This window comes from Carcharodon carcharias, chromosome 6, assembly GCF_017639515.1.
Source record: "Carcharodon carcharias isolate sCarCar2 chromosome 6, sCarCar2.pri, whole genome shotgun sequence".
In the NCBI taxonomy this organism is placed as follows: domain Eukaryota; kingdom Metazoa; phylum Chordata; class Chondrichthyes; order Lamniformes; family Lamnidae; genus Carcharodon; species Carcharodon carcharias.
The window spans coordinates 170,931,393-170,950,636 of NC_054472.1; the positions used below are offsets into that span (position 1 = coordinate 170,931,393).

General features: G+C 45.2%; 1 protein-coding gene across 1 annotated transcript in view; it reads left to right on the forward strand.

Annotated features, from left to right (window-relative positions):
- Window positions 1-19,244, forward strand: part of LOC121278961 (microtubule cross-linking factor 1) — a 235,299-nt gene that overhangs the window by 120,604 nt on the left and 95,451 nt on the right. The window contains exons 5-8 of the mRNA XM_041189583.1: window positions 196-1,521; window positions 4,554-4,709; window positions 11,512-11,634; window positions 18,636-18,866. Of these exons, the coding sequence (XP_041045517.1) occupies window positions 196-1,521; window positions 4,554-4,709; window positions 11,512-11,634; window positions 18,636-18,866 (1,836 nt within the window). The remainder of the gene's footprint in view (window positions 1-195; window positions 1,522-4,553; window positions 4,710-11,511; window positions 11,635-18,635; window positions 18,867-19,244) is intronic.

Genomic DNA, 19,244 nt, shown 5'->3' on the forward strand with positions numbered 1-19,244 from the left:
GCCTGACCTTATATACATTTAGATCCTTAAATTAATCACTGATAAACCTCATTAAACTCAGTTTTCAAAAGTGTGCATACTGAATTATTGAGTAAATGATTGGAAGACTTTGGTAACTGGTCCTTCTAATCACAGTAATCATTTTAAGGTTGACTTCTGTAGAGCTCATTGACCTGTTAATCTTTCTAAATTCAGGAAGATAGTGCTGACCTCAGGTGCCAGCTCCAGTTTGCAAAGGAGGAAGGCTCTTTGATGCGCAAGAAAATGGCAAAACTGGGGAGGGAGAAGGATGAATTGGAGCATGAACTACAGAAGTACAAGTCCATCTACGGGGATGTGGACAGTCCACTTCCCACCGGAGAGGCCGGAGGACCCCCCAGTACCAGAGAGGCTGAGCTAAAACTGCGCCTGAAACTTGTGGAGGAAGAGGCCAACATTCTGGGCAGGAAGATCGTTGAGCTGGAGGTGGAAAATAGGGGGCTCAAGGCCGAGATGGACGACATGAAGTGTCAGCACGATAAGGACTGCCTTAACCGGGAATACGTTTCAAGCATTCCTACCTCACCGCATGGCGACTCAGTTGAGTCCGCCACGGAACTGCGACGGCACCTGCAGTTCGTGGAGGAAGAGGCTGAGCTGCTGCGGCGCTCCATCAGTGAGATTGAAGACCACAACAAGCAGCTCACCAACGAGCTCAACATATTGAAGTGTGGACCCGGCCAGGAGCCCACTTGGATCGAGGACGGTGCACTGAAATCCGGCGGATCCCTTCAGGAAGAGCTGAAAGCGGCTCGGCTCCAGATTAATGAGCTGAGTGGCAAAGTGATGAAGCTCCAGTACGAGAACCGGGTGCTGATTTCCAACGTGCAGCGCTACGATCTGGCGTCGCACCTCGGCCTCCGCACTGCCAGCCCCAGGGACAGCGACGCTGAGAGCGACCCGGGGAAGAAGGAGAGCGATGGCGAGGAGAGCAGGGGTCCGCCCCAGCCCAAAAGAGAGGGGCCCATCGGCGGTGAGAGCGACTCGGAAGAGGTCTGTGAGAAAACATCTGGCTGTGGGAGCAGCAAGCCCTCCGACATCGCCGACATTTGCACCTTGGAACTGCTGAGGAAGAGAGAAGATACGGAGTCTCTCATCAACATCAAACGCGAAGCCGAGCGTCTGGGCAGGACTGTAGACCGCCTTATTACAGACACCGACAGCCTGATCTACGATGCCAAGCTGCTGGTGACGAGCGCTGCCTCGGACCAGGGGTTCAATGAAGACGGGGAGAGAAGTGAAAGCAGAAACGAGGCTGAGCTTTTGGATACAATCAACACCAGGATGAAGGCATTTCGCTCGGAGTTACACACCTTCATGGAAAATGTTGACCATCTCGGGGAAGGGCTCAGGGAACAAATGGATGACCTGTCGCCAATGCCAAATCTGACAGAGTCTGCCAGCTTCCTTTCCTCGGTGACGTCCATGTCTCGAGACTCTCCTGTTGGCACACTGGGGAAGGAGCTTATCACCGACTTCCAGGTAAGCAAGCGGGCCTGTCCGCTTTTAGATACACGCTGCTGTTGCTTCTGCTACTGCCTTTAAACTAAATAACACTTTGCTTCTTTACTAAGCATAAACCAAACTACACTAAAACACGTACTAAATACATTCTGTACTCAGCTCATGGATCTTGATGTGAAGCCTCAAACATACTTGGAAAAATTGTAAGACCAACAATTAGGCAGATCTGTTAGACTCTAATGAGTAGCGTTCATTTACATCCAAGTGTCAAAAGCTCATAGAGACTGGCTCACATATAATCAGGCTACTTAAAGTATGGCAGTATTCAAAGTTCTAGATTTTCAAAAAAATTATAAAACCCCCTTTTACTTTAAAATGCTTTTTTTTACAGTAGAACTGCCATTCATTAAAAAAATACACAGGGAAAATTAGGAGCTGATGGACACAGAAACAGAAATTCTACCCTCTGTAGGTTTAAGGGCAGTGTGCCATCAAGTCTGCTCTCACTCTGCTGTTCCTGGGCCATCACAGATCAGGTGCAGTGGCAAATTCAGTGGTGCAAAATGTCATGTTTATCACACATTGTCTTGGTGATAGTCAGACGAAGGGATTGGGGGAAGGGAAGCAGCTGCTTCGTCCCTGAACTCGAGCAACCCAAAACAGCTGACCTAAGGCAGGAAAAGGAAGTGCCCCCCCTCTTTCAGAACAGATTTTCCCAAAATATTGGTATATGCACCTTTAGAGTACTGGTCAGGAGCTGTGAAGCTGCTATGCAACTGAAATAGTAGCATGAACTGTGCTTTAATTGCTTGTTTTGTGAAGCAAAATAGGGTTTGCACTTGTTTGGTGCAGACCAGACAGGCCAGTTTTACTGTCAGCTGACTGGACATTTCCAAAATTCCTGACCCTTGAAGTAAAAGCCCAGCTCTTTTCCCACTGGACAAGGATGAATTGATTATTTAGGTTATGAAAGCTTTCAATAAGTTTCCAATGGCTTCACCTCAGATTTAAAGCCATGATTAATCCCTTTCTGACCTTTCTGTCATCGGACCCTTTGCTGTCCTACCCTCCCCTGTTTGATTTTGAACTTTGCAAAATATGACAACTTTGTTTAGACCATTTGAATGTGTTCATGTTGGTGTTACAGAATTAGATTTCTAAACCTGACAAAGCTGACATCCTGATAGCTCAGTGGTTAAGTGCACTATGTAATGCAGCACTGACCCAAACAAACAGGATCAACAATTGCTTTGTGCCGAGTTAGTTCAACACAGCAGGGAAAGTAGTGGGGGCACTATGACCGACCTCAGGCTTTTTAAGCTGGCACATACCATTGGCAGACAGGTATATTTTACGAAGCTATAGGTTGCCCTGTGAATTGTCCCTGCTCATTTCTTTGTTGTGCTGCAATTCGTTTAGCCCATCACAATGGAGTGTTAAATTAAACTAGTAAAACTTTCCACATAATGTGCAGATTTTTGTTATTCAAGGCTATTGAGGGATAGGGATCAAAGTGAGTAAATGGAATTAGGATTCACATCAATCAAGGTTTAATTGAAAAGCGGAATAGCTCGAGAGGCTGAATGGCCTGCTGCTGATTCTATGTATATCTACTGAAGCAGTTAGAAGCCATGATTTCATTGTACCTGACCGCTGAGTAAAATTTATATAAAACTTTAATTAATATTCTTAATTTCTTTTTATATATAAATGGTAAGGAGTTTTATCCATTTCATTGATAGGCCTGAGAAATCTGTAAATGTTGAGCTGTCAGACTCCATCAGTCAAACAGCCAATCTCACTGGTTACAATTCAGTTTGTGCCTTCCCAATATGGCCTTGCTTGGGTAGAAAATGGCAGCAAGCTTGGCAGGAGAAATCAGTTTGGAAAGTGCATGTACAAACTTCAAATTGCAAGCCTCAGCCCCACCTCTCCTCTGCCGTAGACACCTCCAGATCACTAATCACTGACAAACGTTGTATTGATTGTGGCTAGTTTGGAGTTTATCTCCAGTGCTTTCCATGGTTGGAACAGTTTGCTGGCAACCACTGTCCAATCCCATATGTCAAAAATAGCCACTTTGGCAAGTTGCTAGAGGCCTGATGACATTCAATGAAATGCTATCTCAGTATGAGCTATTAACTTCAAAGAGGAAATGGAAACAGAAAACATTAACCTCTTCAACACTGCACATAACACATTGAAAGGCTGTTATGATTAACTAAAGAGTAGTTTATAAAAGTCACTAGACTTCCTAAACATTACTATTGGTGATGTTAGCAGATAAATGTTTAATACATTTGTCTGGAAATGTAGTGAGGTAATACCTTATTTAAAATAAACAGGTTAATAATACCCATGTTAAAATAGTGACCAAAGCAATATAATTTCTCCATTGTCATCATCAACAGGAATGAGTAGGCTTAGCTGTTCATTAGTTCATTCATTCTAATCACTAAGAGTTTCTCGGGTCCCTTGGATCCCATTCCATGAGCTGAATTACAGAATATCAGAGGCGGTTCAAGATTCACAATTCGCTTAATGATCCATGGAAAGACACAAGGTGCACATGCCATGAAATCAAGCATCCCGCCTTCCTCCATGCAAGGGAGTGCGTGGTGTCCTCGGACGCAGCACAATGATTAATGGATGGTACTTGCCATTGGCTGAGGAACCACCCCTGGATGATGCTTTATGCATGGCTCCTGTGAGGATAGGCAAACCTTGTACCAAAATTCTTTCATGATCTGTAAGCTTACCGTTGGTTTGATTCATGCATCCTTCATTGCATGCGCCTCATAACCAGTGTTTGCATTCTTTTTTCCTCTCTTTCTCTTTTTTCTTTTCAGATGTTTCAGCCCATCATTTTGCTTATACTCATTTTGGTTCTGTTTTCATCACTCTCTTATGCCACTGTGTTTAAGTTGGTTTTTCTTTTCACGCTTTTCTTTGTCTTGTAGTTTTTTAGTCGTCTACTATACCCATTTTTGTTTTTTTTATTTCCCCCCTGTCCTTTGTTGTTTTTGTTAAATCGCCCATGCACTCAACAGTCCAAACTGAGGGACCAGCCAGATTGGCAGCTAGTCCCTGATCACAGAGAAGAGCAAGAGACCCTCCAGACTCGAGGCGCCATGGACCAAATCCGCAAAGCTGATGGAGACTACAAAATATGTAGGACAGAAGATGAGAGCTGTTTCCATTCAGAGGTAACTAAAGAACATGCTGTCTGTGTTTTGAAGGGAAAGAATTTTGAGTGACATAGCAATTCCAGTTCTGTGGAGCTAGGTTCCCAATTTGGAGGAATAGATTCAAATCCCTTTGTTACGATCCCCATAGAAACCGATAACTTTTAAAAAGAGATTAATTTTTTACAGACTATACAAAGGATTGAATGACAAGATTTCACATTTTAAAAATGTTACTATAACAATCCAACTAAAATCAACATTGAATAAACAGTATTTAGTCGGCATCTAATACACTACATTACAAAAAGGTATTCCTAATTCACTTCTGAACACAACTAAAATCCCCAGGCCGCAATTATACATTACCCAACACTCCCTATAGACCTACAGCCTTGGACCTAAAGCCAAACTCCTTCCAACTCTAACAGGATACCTTCACCCTGCTTCACAAAGGTAAAAGTAAGCCTTGATTCAAACATGGACAAAAGAACTAAACTCCAGAGGTCAGGTGAGAGTGACTGCCCTGGACATCAAGGCAGCATCTATCCCAATGTGGCATCAAGGAGTTCTAGCAAAACTGGAGTCAATGGGAATCAGAGGGAAAATTCTCCACTGGTTGGAGTCATACCTAGCACAAAGGAAGATGGTTGAGTTCATTGGAGGTCAAACATCTCAGTTCCAGGACATAACTGCAGCAGTTCCTCAGGTAGTGTCCTCGGCCCAACCATCTTCAGCTGCTTCATCAATGACCTTCCCTCCATCATAAGGTCAGAAGTGGTGATGTTCACTGATGATTGAACAATGTTCAGCACCATTCATGACTCCTCAGATACCCAAGCAGTCCATGTCCAAATGCAGCAAGACCTGGACAATATCCAGGCTTGGGCTGACAAGCGACAAGTAACATTCATGCCACACAAGTGTCAGGCAATGACCATCTCCAACAAGAGAGAATCTAACCATCACCCCTTGACACTGACTGGCATTACCATCACTGAATCCCCCACTATCAAGATCCTGGAGGGGTTACCATTGACCAGAAACTGAACTGGACCAGCCATATAAATACTGTGGCTACAAGAGCAAGTCAGGGGCTAGAGGTCCCTCCTGACTCCCCAAAGCCTGTCCACCATTTACAAGGCACAAGTTGGGGTGCCACTTGCTGGATGAGTGCAGCTCCCACAACACTCAAGAAGCTTGACACCATCAAGGACAAAGCAACCACATCCACAATTGACACCACATCCACAAACTCCCTTCACCACCACCGACACACAGTGGCAGCAGTGTATATCATCTACAAGATGTACTGCAGCAACTCAGCAAGGCTTGTTGACAGCACCTTCTAAGTCTACAATCACTACCATCTAGAAGGACAATGGCAGCAGATACCTGGGAACACCACCACCTGGAAGTTTCCCTCCAAGTCACTCACCATCCTAACTTGGAAATATACCGCCGTTCCTTCATTGTCTCTGGGTCAAAATCCTGGAACTCACTCCCTAACAGCACTGTGGGTGTACCTACACCACATGGACTGCAGCGGTTTAAGAAGGCAGCTCACCACCACCTTCTCAAGGGCAATTAGGGATGGGCAATGAATGCTGGCTTAGCTACTGATGCCCACGTGAATAAAATGAATGAATTAAAAAACTCTTCCAATGTCCTTTTAAGCAAAGTTCCCTTCACCTAATCCTTTGAGCATAATTGAATGGAATGCCCATTGCAAGTTTCCCTCTGATGATTCCACGATCTCTAACTTTTCACAATTCTTTTTTCCTCAAACGCGGGTTCTGTCCTTACCAGCCCTCTGCTTGCTGCTTATCCCAAACACAATCCTTTTCTTCTGCCTGGCATTGCAGTACCTGTTGTGGGTCATCTTCCCCGAAACCTTCAGCCTGCCTTCCACTGCGAGTCTGTGAGTCTGCACTTGGCAAGGTTAGTTGCTTCGTCCTTTGTGACCTGGAGCAACAATTCCACACCCCCCCCCCCCCCCCCATTAGTGGGGAAAGTGCGGGAGCGAGCATGGGCAGGCGGGCGGGCGACCCTCCAATTGGCGCCCCCAATTGGGGGCACGCTGCCATATTTTATGGGCGGGCCAATTAAGGCCTGCCCAGCGTGATGTCCACACGGAAGCGCTATGCACTTCCTGTGCGGGCGGGGAGGATGTCAAATGCGGGCGTGCTTTCCGCTCTCCCTGAGACTAAATGCTGCCTCAGGGAGATCAGTTCCCAAAGTAAAAAAGTTATTCTGTCAAAAATTTAATTTACATCCATGTCCCCATATGTGATGATGTCACATGAGTTGGGACATGGACATAACTCTGAATTGAGAAATTAAGATTCAGTTTTATTTAAAGTTATGTCCATGTCCCAACTGAACTGAGAAATTAAGATTCACTTTTATTTAGTCATGAAACCTCATTCTGGATGAGGTTTCATGCTTTTTAAGGTGGCCGCCAGCTTCACAACATCCTCCATACTAGGGCTTTCTGTTTAAACTTATGTTAGAAGAGACAGGTTAAAACATAACCATCCTATAAAGCCTTAAGTCTCATAGAAACCTATAAAATTCTAACAGGACTAGACAGGGTAGAAGCAGGAACGATGTTCCCGATGGTGGAGGAGTCCAGAACCAGGGGTCACAGTCTGAGGATATGGGGTAGACCATTTAGTACTGAGATGATGAGAAATTTCTTCACCCAGAGAGTGGTGGGTTTGTGGAATTCGCTACCACAGAAAGTAGCTGAGGCCAAAACATTGTATGTTTTCAAGAAGGAGTTAGATATAGCTCTTGGGGCGAAAGGAATCAAAGGATATGGGGAGAAAGCGGGAGCAGGCTATTGAGTTAGATGATCAGCCATGATCATAAGGAATGGTGGAGCAAGCTCGAAGGGCTGAATGGCCTACTCCTGCTCCTATTTTCTATGTTTCTTTGTAATGCTTGGCTTGAATATTTGGGATTGCCCGTGCGGGTTAGCTGTGCCTTTGATCACCGATAAATAGGAGGATTGTAAAGGAGACAAAAAGAAGGGCATTCTCGAGTTGCAGAGATCATAATGTTGTCTATGTAGTTCAGCAGATCATGACTGAAGGCGTGAACATTTATCAATATCCTGGAGTTTTGTTTACCTAACGCATAGGATCAGTGAGTATAAATGCAAAACTTTCTCTTAGAAATGCAAATGGGTGGGGTAGAGCCTGATGAACTGTACATAAGGGGGAGTTTTACAATCCCTGGCTGGTAAATTTGCAGGTGGTGGGTGGACATGTAAAATAGAATGGGTGGCTAGACCAAAACCCCAGGCTCACCTTTCAGTGCAGCACCCATGTTCCTTCTCCTCGGGACAGCTTGTAGCCTCAGCAGCGGCCAACACTGAGTTCTGGCATTGCTGGGATTGCTCACCTGCCGATCAATCCGATTGGCCGGTAGCTCCCAAGGTTGGAACTTCCTTTCCCTGAAGGACACAAGTCCCATTCTCAGCTCATTAAGGCTGCATCACAGCCCTTTTTAAAGTTGATTGGCTCAAGGCTGACTTTTCTACTGGCTGCAGGGGCAATACATTCCCCTCACCAACCCCACAACCTCCCACCCCTGTAAAATTCACTCCGTGATCTCTGGAAGGATTGGCTATGATGAGGTGAATTATTGGTTAGTCATTGTCTGAGGGTTAACTAAGGACCAGCTCTGAACACCAATGGAAGTACCCCCTCTCTCTATCTCTCCCTCTCTCTTTCCCTCTTTCCCTCGAGGAAATTATCAATTTAAAAACAAGAAAAATGCAGATAGACCAGAAACAGTCCAAAGTGAAGACAGAGGCCTATGTAAGAAAAATAGAGCCTTTCCCTGGAGTGGAATCTGACCACACTGTGTTTTTGCAACAGGAACAGTCTACATTCCAAGTTACACCTAAGCATTGGAGCGGTGAATCATACAATCATGACCTTACGTTTTAGAATTGTGTGGTTTTTTTTCAGTTTCTGGCATCGTCGGTTTTGACAACTTTCTGTCCTTCCAGTGTACTCCATTTCTTATCAGTAAGACAGTGTTCAACAAAACCATCCACACACCACAATTGTAGGGAAGCTTCTCATTAGAAAATATCTTTATTTAGAATGTATTTGTGATGGTAGTTGCAAGAGAAAGATGATTTGGAAAGCTTGTGCTGTGTACAATGTTTCCCAACAGTAGTTGGAAAATCAGCTCTCGTGTTTGCACTTGATAGACGGGTGTGGGACATGGGGAGTGCCGGAAATTGTTCTAGAAATAGCTTGCCACATTTTTTTTGTGGAAGTGTTTGTAGAGCCAGGATAAGTAGGAATGCAGGGGTAGCCCCACAAATGCACTGTGGCCCACTGCCAACTGCTCAGCATCTCTCTTCCCAACGCTTTCATTCTTCACTTTTAGTGGCCGATCTTGACTGGCTCGCTCATGGAGTTGCCAGATTTTCAGACCTCTGCGTGGAAAAAAGTGCCTGCTGACGTTCATTGAGCACTCGGCAGTTGGCACAAATGATGTTGATGAGACCTGAATCTATCAATGACTAGGCCCTTCGATGCTGACCTTGGGTAGATGTGATGGTAGATCCACCAATTTTGGGTAAAAGTTCAAAAACCACTCCTGAGAGCTTGAGTTTTGCTGACATTTTGACACACCTAAGGAAGGAGAAAACAGAATTTACAACATTTTAGTTAGTGGAAAACAACTTTTAAATAAATATATCAGGAAGAACATTTTTACCTGAAGAGCAACAACTGTTCAGAATAATATTTGAAGTACAGTAATGAAGACAAAAGCAATATTTGCAGTTAGATCCCTAGAGGGACAACCTTTACGGACTAAATGACCATAGCTTATACATGACTGTTCTCGTGTTCATATAATCGTAGGTTATTTCATTTTTTTTTAAAAAGAAAGTTAAATTAAGTTGATTTTGCTTATTACTGTACTTTTAGAATTCTATGTCATGTCAGTACACGTTAATGAGATGTTGTAGGCCTTAGGTTTGTTTGCACTGAGAGTGGTGATGAATACTTTCAACTTGCTCAATATTAATAGATGTATATTAGTAACCTGGATTTGAGTATACAGAGCATAATTTCAAAGATTGCAGACGATACGTAACTCTGAAATGTAGCAACAAAAAAAAAAATGAGGTAAATAGTAACCGACTTTAGGAAGACATTAACAGATTGGTGAAATGGGAAGACATTGGAGGTTAAGTCTAATGTGGAGAAGTGAAGTGATGCATGTTGGTAGGAAGAATGAGGAAAGACAATATGTACAATTTTAAAGGGGGTATAGGAACAGGGAGACCTGCAAGTGTATATCCTCAAATCTTTGATGGTTGCAGGACCATTTTAACAAAGAAATAGAGTACAAAAGAAAGGACGCTAAGCTTTTTTAAAGTACTTATTATGTTCATTTCTGGGCACTGCACGGTGGGAAGGATCCAAGGCCTTAGAGAGGATGCAGAAGAGATTTACTAGAAGTGCAGCAGGCATGAGGGGCTTCGAGTGTATGGAGAGACTGGAGAAGATGTTCTCCTTAAAGCAGAGAAGGCGATTTACTAGAGGCGTTCAAAATCATGAATATGAATCAAGAGTGAAAAAGAAGGAACTGTTTCCAGGGTCAGGAATCAGAGGGCACATATTTAAGGTGCTGACAAAAGAACCTGAGACGACATGAGGGAACTTTTTTTAGTACATTAACTCTGGAATGCACTATCTGAAAGGGTGATGAAGCAGATTCAACAGTAACATTCGAAAAATTTGGAGAAATACGGGAAAAGGGGAAAAAAATGAGTCAAGGGAAAAGGACAGGGGAGTAGGTTTAATTGGATAGCTTTTCCAAAGAGCTGGTACAAGCATGATGGACAGAATGGCCTCCTCCTGTGCTGTGTCATTCTATGATTCTAAGAGGAAGAGGGAAAACACAGGAAAGAATACAGGAGGCTTCAGAAACCTCAATAATAGGAAAAGATAAAGGTGGAAAGATTATGAGAACACAAAACATGTGGAGATTGAGGAGAAACAGGTCGATGTTGTGGACATACGATTTAATTTTGGTCTTTTTTATGAAACTGTTCAGCCAGGAAAAACATTAATCACTTCTGTTCTCCCATTCTGTTCTACTGAATCCTTTTGAGGTTAAGGTTAGACCATGATGCTGCTTTTGGTATCTGGTGGCGTGCAAAGGTTTAAATAGCTCCAAGTAAAACTGCATGTGTGGTTTTAATACATCGCAGGTGTAGGTTTTCCTTAAGGTCAGATCTCCTGTTGTTTATTAGTGGGGAGCTCCTTAACGAGTAATAGTAACTAGAAACACCACAATCCAATATTCAGAGACAGCAGGTAATGATAAAAGGCCACATTTGGAGAATCAGTTGGACTAGCACATCTCAATACTGATATCACTGTTTGTCAATAAATATTTTAGCATCTTTAATCCTGAAACAGAGAGCTGGAGGGCAATTAAATACGAGGGGTGAAATTCCTCCTATTGGTAATTTTACTATTAAAAAGTCCCATTTTGTTGCCACCTGCCCTTTCCTGTAAAATTACTGACAGGAGGGAGTTCATTGCAGCTCAGGCATACAAGTGGTGCACTATTGCTGCTGTGGTTTTCATCTGCATTAACAATGTGCACAGTTTTAGATTTCACAGTCAGACAGTGGGTAATATCCAAGATTCAAGAGTAGAAGCTTCATTATCACTTCTGTAATAACTCAGAAATTCTTGAGGAAGAATTCTGGAAAATTGTCAGGATATTTATTTATATGGCTTCAACTGAACATGTTCCTTTGTCTCAAAATGCACAGCTCAGGGAATCCCGTGTTTTACCGGAACAGGACCTATCCGTTCAAGAGCTACAGGTTCGTCTGGAACAGGAAAGACAGCTTCGGGAGGATGAAAACGAAAAATTCACCAGCAAGATCATCCAGGTGGGTGCAGGCAATTGCTGAGGCAAACTATCCAAGTAGGTTAATGCAAGATCCTCAGAGAAAGTTACACTTTAAAAAAGAATGGTATCCTTGCTAATTGAAGTGCTGCAGAATCATTAAATCCCAAGTTTAATCCCTTGGTCTCTGCTCAATCAGCTTTTTCTTACTCAGGTCTTTATTTGGATCGCTACAGTTTGTCTCGGTGCCTTTAGGTGAGGGAGAGGTTCTTGCACCTGATTCTTATCCAGTGAACTCAGACCATGAACTCTGTCTTTGAATTTTTTCCCCCAGCCTTTATCTTGTCCCCATGTTTTTCTTTTCAGACAGTGTTGATCTTTATTCTGCCATTAATACTTACTCTGGACCAATGCTTTGTTTCTTTAACATTATCATTACTAGTCCATTTGCTTTGTGTTCTATGACATCTTTGTCATTTAATCACCCCTGCCCTCTAACCTATCCCTGAACCCTTTTGCTCCACCTGCCTCTCCCCACCTTTTCAACAGTATAAAACCCATTACCTCTCTACCTCCCCAGTTCCGAAGAAGAATCATATTGGACTCAAAACATTAACCCTGTTTCTCTCTCCACAGATGCTGCCAGACTGCCTGAGTTTTTCCAGCACTTTCTGTTTTTATTGCTATCCCAGTGGAAAGTATACGTGTGGGTATTAGGTGAGGGTGATGGAACTACTCACATAGTTTAGGTTCGCAGCTCAAGAAAGGCAATTTGACTAAAAACCAGAGGATGGGCAGCAACTATGGAACCAGAAACCAGAAGGAGCCGTTTCTTTTTCAGAACAAGTGGGTTAAAAGTCAGGATAGATTTGATGGATGAGTGTTCAGCAAGGAGGCCAATTTTTCGCTGTTTAGGTTGGTGTCATCTCATATGTGATTAGAAACCAAATCTTGATTTGCAGTTCCATTTGCAAGAAGGGATAATGGAACAACAGTACAGTATTCTATGACACTGATGTCCAGGACACAGCCCCAAAATCCAGCCAGTAAAAGAAGAATTAGAAATTGTATCTTCTTTTAAAAAAAGAAAGCACGTCCTCGTAACACTTGGGAATAAGAGGTGATTTTGGACCTGAGTCCCAAAGTTCTCCTCTATTGGGATTTTTCTGGGGTCAAATCTGTTGTCTTTTGTAGACTAATTGATAGAAGCTGATCTGCTACACAGACTGACCTGCTATGTAGACTTATTGACAGAGATTGATTTACTATGGTTAGATAACAGCTCTATTATTTTTATCGTGTGCGACTACCAGGGTGGTAGAAGGTAAACTTGATGGATCTTGGTCATTTCTCATCTAGTCATTCTTAAGTTCCTAACAGGAGTCTCTTATGGTCTTATGTGTATGGGGAGTCAATGTGTGAGCGTTATGTCTGACTCCCAACTCCAAAGAGTTGAACATTCCTGTTTCCATGACGGTGGTGTTATGATTTGCTGGTCTTGGCATTAGTGCTGTGGGTAGGTACCAAGCAGAAACCCTGGTGTGGAAGAGCATGCCTCCTGACAGCTTATTCTTTATGGTAGAAATGGGGCCTTGGAGCAGGTGACTTGCCATTTTGTGCATAGGTAATTCATGACCCTGACAAAAGTATATTGTTCGTGAACATTCAGAATGACTTTGCTATCCTAATGAAGTAATGCAATTAGCATTCAAAGCAAAGCATTCTGCTCTTTTTGATATTTCAGGAAAGAGAAAGGGCAGAAAGTCAGGGAGGCCATGAAGAGGTTCTTTTTTAACTCAGCAACTTGGATGTAAACTTAAAAGGGAAACAGTTGCAGGGGTATGGGGAGAGAACAGTGGAGTGGGGCTAAGTGGAAAGCTTTTACAAAGACCTGAAAACAGGCGTAATGGGCTGAATGGCCTTCTCTGCTGTATGACGCTGTGTATGAAAGACAGCGATTACCTCAGACCAGGTTCTTTCCAAAGCCTTCTGAATGAGGTGCTGCTGTGCTGTGCAGAAATCTACAACTGCATTTGATTTTATTCTCTCGGCTGGGGTGTAGCAATTGCTTGTCTTCCATGCTGCGTATTCGAGGAAGGAGAATATCATTGCAGCTCGTGCTTTTTGCTAGGCTTACTGTAAACCTTTCCAGGGAATTTCGGCTCCAAGACAAAAGGGGATAAATGCAATGTTGCTCCAAGCCAAGTTTCTGTGCAGAGTTTTACAGCCACGATGATGTCATCCTTCCCACAAGCACACCACGTGAAGAAGCAGCAATAGTTTCCGCCAATCATGAGAAAATGAAAAGGGGGACAAAGAGAATTCCCTCACAAAGTTATACTGAGGTTAAGAAACATTGGCAGGGGATTGTGTTCATGTGGAAAATATAGAGTCAGATTTGTCATGAGACTTATTGAATCGCCTGGAAAACAAATAGGCTGCTTTGGTAAAATGTAATAATCATTTCGCGTAGCAAATGTTGTTTAGTTTCTAGAATGTAATGTTACTGGCCTAATACCTCCTTTTCCAACGCAGATCTTTTAAGTCCTGCCAGTTGAGGTCATTGAACCAGGGATGGCTACAGGCTTTTTATTATGGTTCCAGTTGAGTTGGTGATTAAAAACATACCGTAACATCTTGCACACTGGGGTTTCTAATTATATACAGCACTTTATTCAAGATTTGATTATTAGTGGGTGGTGCAATGGGTTAGAATCAGGACCTGAATCCTACCCAAATTGATAAGGAGCTTCATGTGTCTGCATGTGTCTGAGGGAAATCAGGCAATACAGATTTGCACCAAGTGCGGTAGTGGGCGGGAAAAAGGACATTTTAACCGCCGGCTGCAATGATGACTTTTCACTAAGTGCGGTAGTGGGCGGGAAAAAGGACATTTTAACCGCCGGCTGCAATGATGACTTTTCGCACCGTTTCATCCCATTCCCGATGCCTTATTAATTATGCATTCACGGGGAACACACCGGATGGCTGCCGGGCAGGCTCGGATTTGTCTGCCACGCTGTGACCTCAGCGCTTCCTTGCTCCAGGCACCACATTTAAAGTGCACCAGAGTGCAGCCTACTTCATGTCTTCAGATCAGGACTGCTCCAGGCGACTGATGGCCCCGAAAGAAAAGGTGTCAGCAGGCCCAAATTTAGTGATGCCACTCTGGGTGCCTGCTGCACACAGTGGAAGGCCGCCATAATGTTCTCTACCCATGCTCCAGCCGCAGGAGGTCCATCAGAGTCACCATTCCGTCCTGGGAAGTGGTGACAGCAGCGGTCAGCACCACCTCAGCACAGAGGAGGTCAGCAATCCAGTGCAGGAAGAGGGTGAATGCTCTCATCCATTCCACCAGGGCTAGTTAACCACCTCATCACTCTCAACTCACACACTCACAAACCCATCACACATCCACATGGATCTCACACCTCGAGGGACAGCACCACCAACCCACACACACACACACACACCCACACACTCACATCTCCATCAGGCTCATATCCTCTGGAGCTCGCAACCTCATCCTGTCCATCCCACTCACCACACAAACATTCCAGGCAGTGCCATGTGTCCTGCTCACACTCGCTGCATCTGTTTTCATGCAGGAGAAGCCTGCTCACATCAGCAGGGAGAGGTCCCAGACTGGGGGTGGAGTGGCTCACATTAGGCCCCTCACTCACTTTGAGGAGCGCGCCATCACGCTGACTGGGGAGGACATGGACCATGCCTGCAGCGACAGTGAGGTCGGCTGCGAACACCCACGTGAGGATCCTGCGGCCCATCTTCCCTCTCTCAACACAACTGTGATGTTCTCTCTCCTGCTTTTGACTCTGCTGCCATGCATTAATTATCTCTACTTTGGTTCACAGGGAGCTCTGCCAACTGACCAATACCCTCAGCCAGCCAGTCCCTCAGCTCCATCCAAGAGGACACCTCCTCCATTGTAGAGCTGGAAATAAGCAGCCTGGAAGACCCATCACAGCGCTTAACCACACCCTCCATCAGTGCAGAGACACACACCTCAGTGGGACCTAGATCTCGAGCAGGCTCAGATTCACAATCTGTTGGTCACCACACGGATACATGACCGGAGCAAGGGTAGAGGGGGGTGCAGGTTTAGCCCAGCTCCCCGGCACTTGGAGGACTGCTGGGGAAGAGACATCTTTGAGGTCTGAGTCAGATGTCGAGCCTTTGGATTTGGCCTTCCGATTCATTGTGGAGTGTCAGCAGAAGGCGGGGGAACGTCACGCAGAGCTGTTGGAAGCCCTTAACAGAATGGCACCCGAGTCAGAGGGGTATGTCCGCCTGCTCTCTGATGAAATGGTGCCCACATGTACGCGATGGAGGCCTCCAGGAAAAGGATGGCGGAGACCTGGTCCAGCAGAACATGGAGATGTCTGCAGGCCTGCACTCCAGCACCGTAGCCATAGGTGAGTTCCTGCAGTGGCAATGCGAGACGAAAATAGGATACCTCAACATGACTCCAGGGGCTCCTTCCCCTCAAGGAGCCATCGGGCATCTGAAGGGAGGAGGAGCAGCAGTTGGACTCCCCGGGGTCATCCACTCAGGAATATCAGTGGCTGTCCTCTACCTCTGAGTCTTTGCCTCCTTGAGTCTGAAATTGTGCTGAATTTGCTCAGAAAATGGTTAGGACCAAGCAGACAGCGCACAAATCCACTGGAGGGAAAGCTCCTCACAAACAGCTGGTACCAAACCGGTCCGGAAGAGTGCTCCTGCCGCAGGTAGAATAAAGTAACCTCAACACAACAGACCCGGCACTATGACTCTGAGGGAGATCTGCTGCTACCAGAAATTCACCAAGCTGCTCATCCACAAACTGCCCTTCCAGTGCCTGGGTGCGAAAGATCGCTCAGGACTTCGAGACAGATGCCTTCAACCTCGTCCTCTGTCACTGCAGAGGGAGCATCCAGTTCACAGGAGGTCAGCCAAAGCAAGCCGGGACCCTCAAGGGTCCTCTCCAGAGGACCCATGCCAAATTCATCAGAGGCAACAGAGCCAACCATTGTACAGGTTGTCTCCACCCCCGCTGTGGATGTCAGGGCAGCACTTAGCCTAGAAAAGTTAAGAATTTCTGATCACAAGTGGTTGCACGGACGAACACATTTTGTCACTTTATAATCTGAAAATAAATTAAATTTCACTGAATAATGAGTAATGGTGCCTTTCAACTTCATTTACAGGCTTCACGAGTCCTCCCCCTGTATCCCCCCGCACCCACGAGCAGTTCAGCTACACGCAGCCAGACCACGACTGATTCTGGAGGGAGACGTGTGTGTCTGTGGCAGGGCCTTTTGTGCAAGCACTATCCCACGCACACTGAGCCTTCCTCCATCACACTCATCTCACTGTCCTGAGCATTTTCAATGCTGCCTGCTGGGGTCTCTTTCAGTTGTCCATCTGAGCCGACCTGCATCTCCGCCCACCCACTGATCACACTCCCATGCAGCACCTGCACCTGTCCAACAAGAGGCTCTGCTCACTTTCAATGTGAGAAAAATTGTAGTCATCATGTTCCTGCTCAACACCACTGTCCTTTCCCCTCCTCCATTCACACATGCCCTTTCCCCCCATCACTGCTGACCCCTCCCTGACGTCACCTTCCACCTCCCCACCATCACCTACCAACTAGAACCCTTCTCTTTGCAGATGTCCAGATGAACATACAGGTTCCCTGCCTTCCTGATAATCCCACCCTCATCCACATTGACCTCCTCGGTCCCACCTCCAGGGTCCGTGTCTGCCTCTGAGTCCCCACCAATCCCCTCGCTGTGCCTTGTACCGCTTTCGTCGCAGTCTCACCCTTCCACCCTTACAGCTCACTCTGCTTTCTCTAATACTCACCATTCCCTCCTACCACACACACACCCTCGTTCGATCCCCAGGAGGCAGTCATTGACTCCACAGACCCCTGCCTTGCACATTCATCTGGACATTCTCCCCTTAATCCCCCCTCCACCCTTACTGCCCCCTCCATCCTTATTCCATCCTCCAGCCTTACTCCTTCCCCCCTCCGAACTCCTTCCCCCTCCAAACTCCTTCCTACCACAAAGTCCTTCCCCTCTCCAAACTCCTTCCCTTACATTTTCCCCCCCTTTTACACCTACCTCCCAACTTGCTGCATTCTCCCCATTACAAGAGCAAGGCTCTAACGGTAAGTCACACTTGCCCAGAAGTGTTTTTTTCCCACTGGCATAATGGTAGATCTGGATGGGGGGGGTGATTCCGGCCAGGCCTTACTCTGCATCCCATTAGCGGGTTCGTGCTGGCCTCTAGCAGGATTGGCCTTCTGCTATGGTGGACACCATCAGATGATCCCACTGTGCTTTCACGCTGGCATGAAACCGATTTTTGGCCTTCTCGCCATATTGTCATTCCCCCCCCTGCCTACCCTGTGCCAATGGGGTCGGAAAATTCAAGTCAATGCGTTAGTTTTCTGCACTTCCACATGTTGAGTTGGATTCAACTCCAAGTCAAACTGGTGAGAAGGAGCTCTTTTGCTTTAGGTGAATTTTGGCAGTGTTTCACTTGGCTCTAATTGGGAATAAGTTCACAAATTACACAAAAGCATATTGTTCAGCGACAGTTGGCACTGGATCGGCACAGAGGGATCTGAGTGTTGGTGTAGCAGATGTAAGTGCCCCTCAGATAGAACATGGTGCTGGAATAGTACAAAGCTCAATGTGGCCTGAAAGTGCTTGATTTTAGATGTAAAAGTTTTTAAAATTGCTCCATTTTTCAGTGCTTGATGAGTCAAAATTTATTTCTCCCAGGACGTCAAAATTGGCGTACACTCAGTATTCAAAGACCTTTAAACTTGCATGTGTTAATAGTGCTTCTCCTGTATGTGTGAGGTGAAGATTGGAGTAGAAGGATGTAGAGCAGGTACCAGGATCTCATTTTTTTTTAACCTCTAAGTAAATGCTGGGGTGATTTGTTCTCCTGGAATCTTTAGCTTCATTTTTTGGTAAACCTACAGTGCTGTTAATAATATTTTGTTTGCCACTAATTGTTGTGCCACAGATTGAAGAAGAGAACCAGAAGAACCTGCTGAGGAAAGACTTTGAAGTACAGAGTCTAAACTTGCAGAACAGACTGGAGCAGAAGTCATGGAGCCATGAGAGGACCCTGCTGCTGCAGGAGATGAGAATGTTCAAACAGAGCACGTTCCTGTTCTACGTCAAACTTAAATGGCTGCTCAAACACTGGAGGCAAGGCAGGAAGAGAGAATATGGTGGGGAGGACATATTGGAGGTAGGTCAAACTCAGTGTCATCAACTCTGCACAGCTATTTTTCAGCCTTCAATGTTTACTTATTGGAAGTGACATTTGGTGAATAGTTGAAAACAGTGTGGGCAAGGCCTGTACAGCAAATGGTCGGATGCTGAGAAGTGTAAGGGACCAAAGAGACCTTGGAGTGCATTGTCTGAAGATCCCTGAAGGGAGCAGGGCAGGTTGATGAGTTTGTCAATGAGGCATCCAGGATATTTTCCTTCATAGAATTTAAGAGCAGGGATCTTTTGCTGGAACTTTATGTAACACTAATTAAGCCACAGCTAGAGTATTGCATACAGCTTTGGTCACCTCGTGACAGGAAGAATGTGATTGCATTAAAAAGGGTATAGAGGAGAT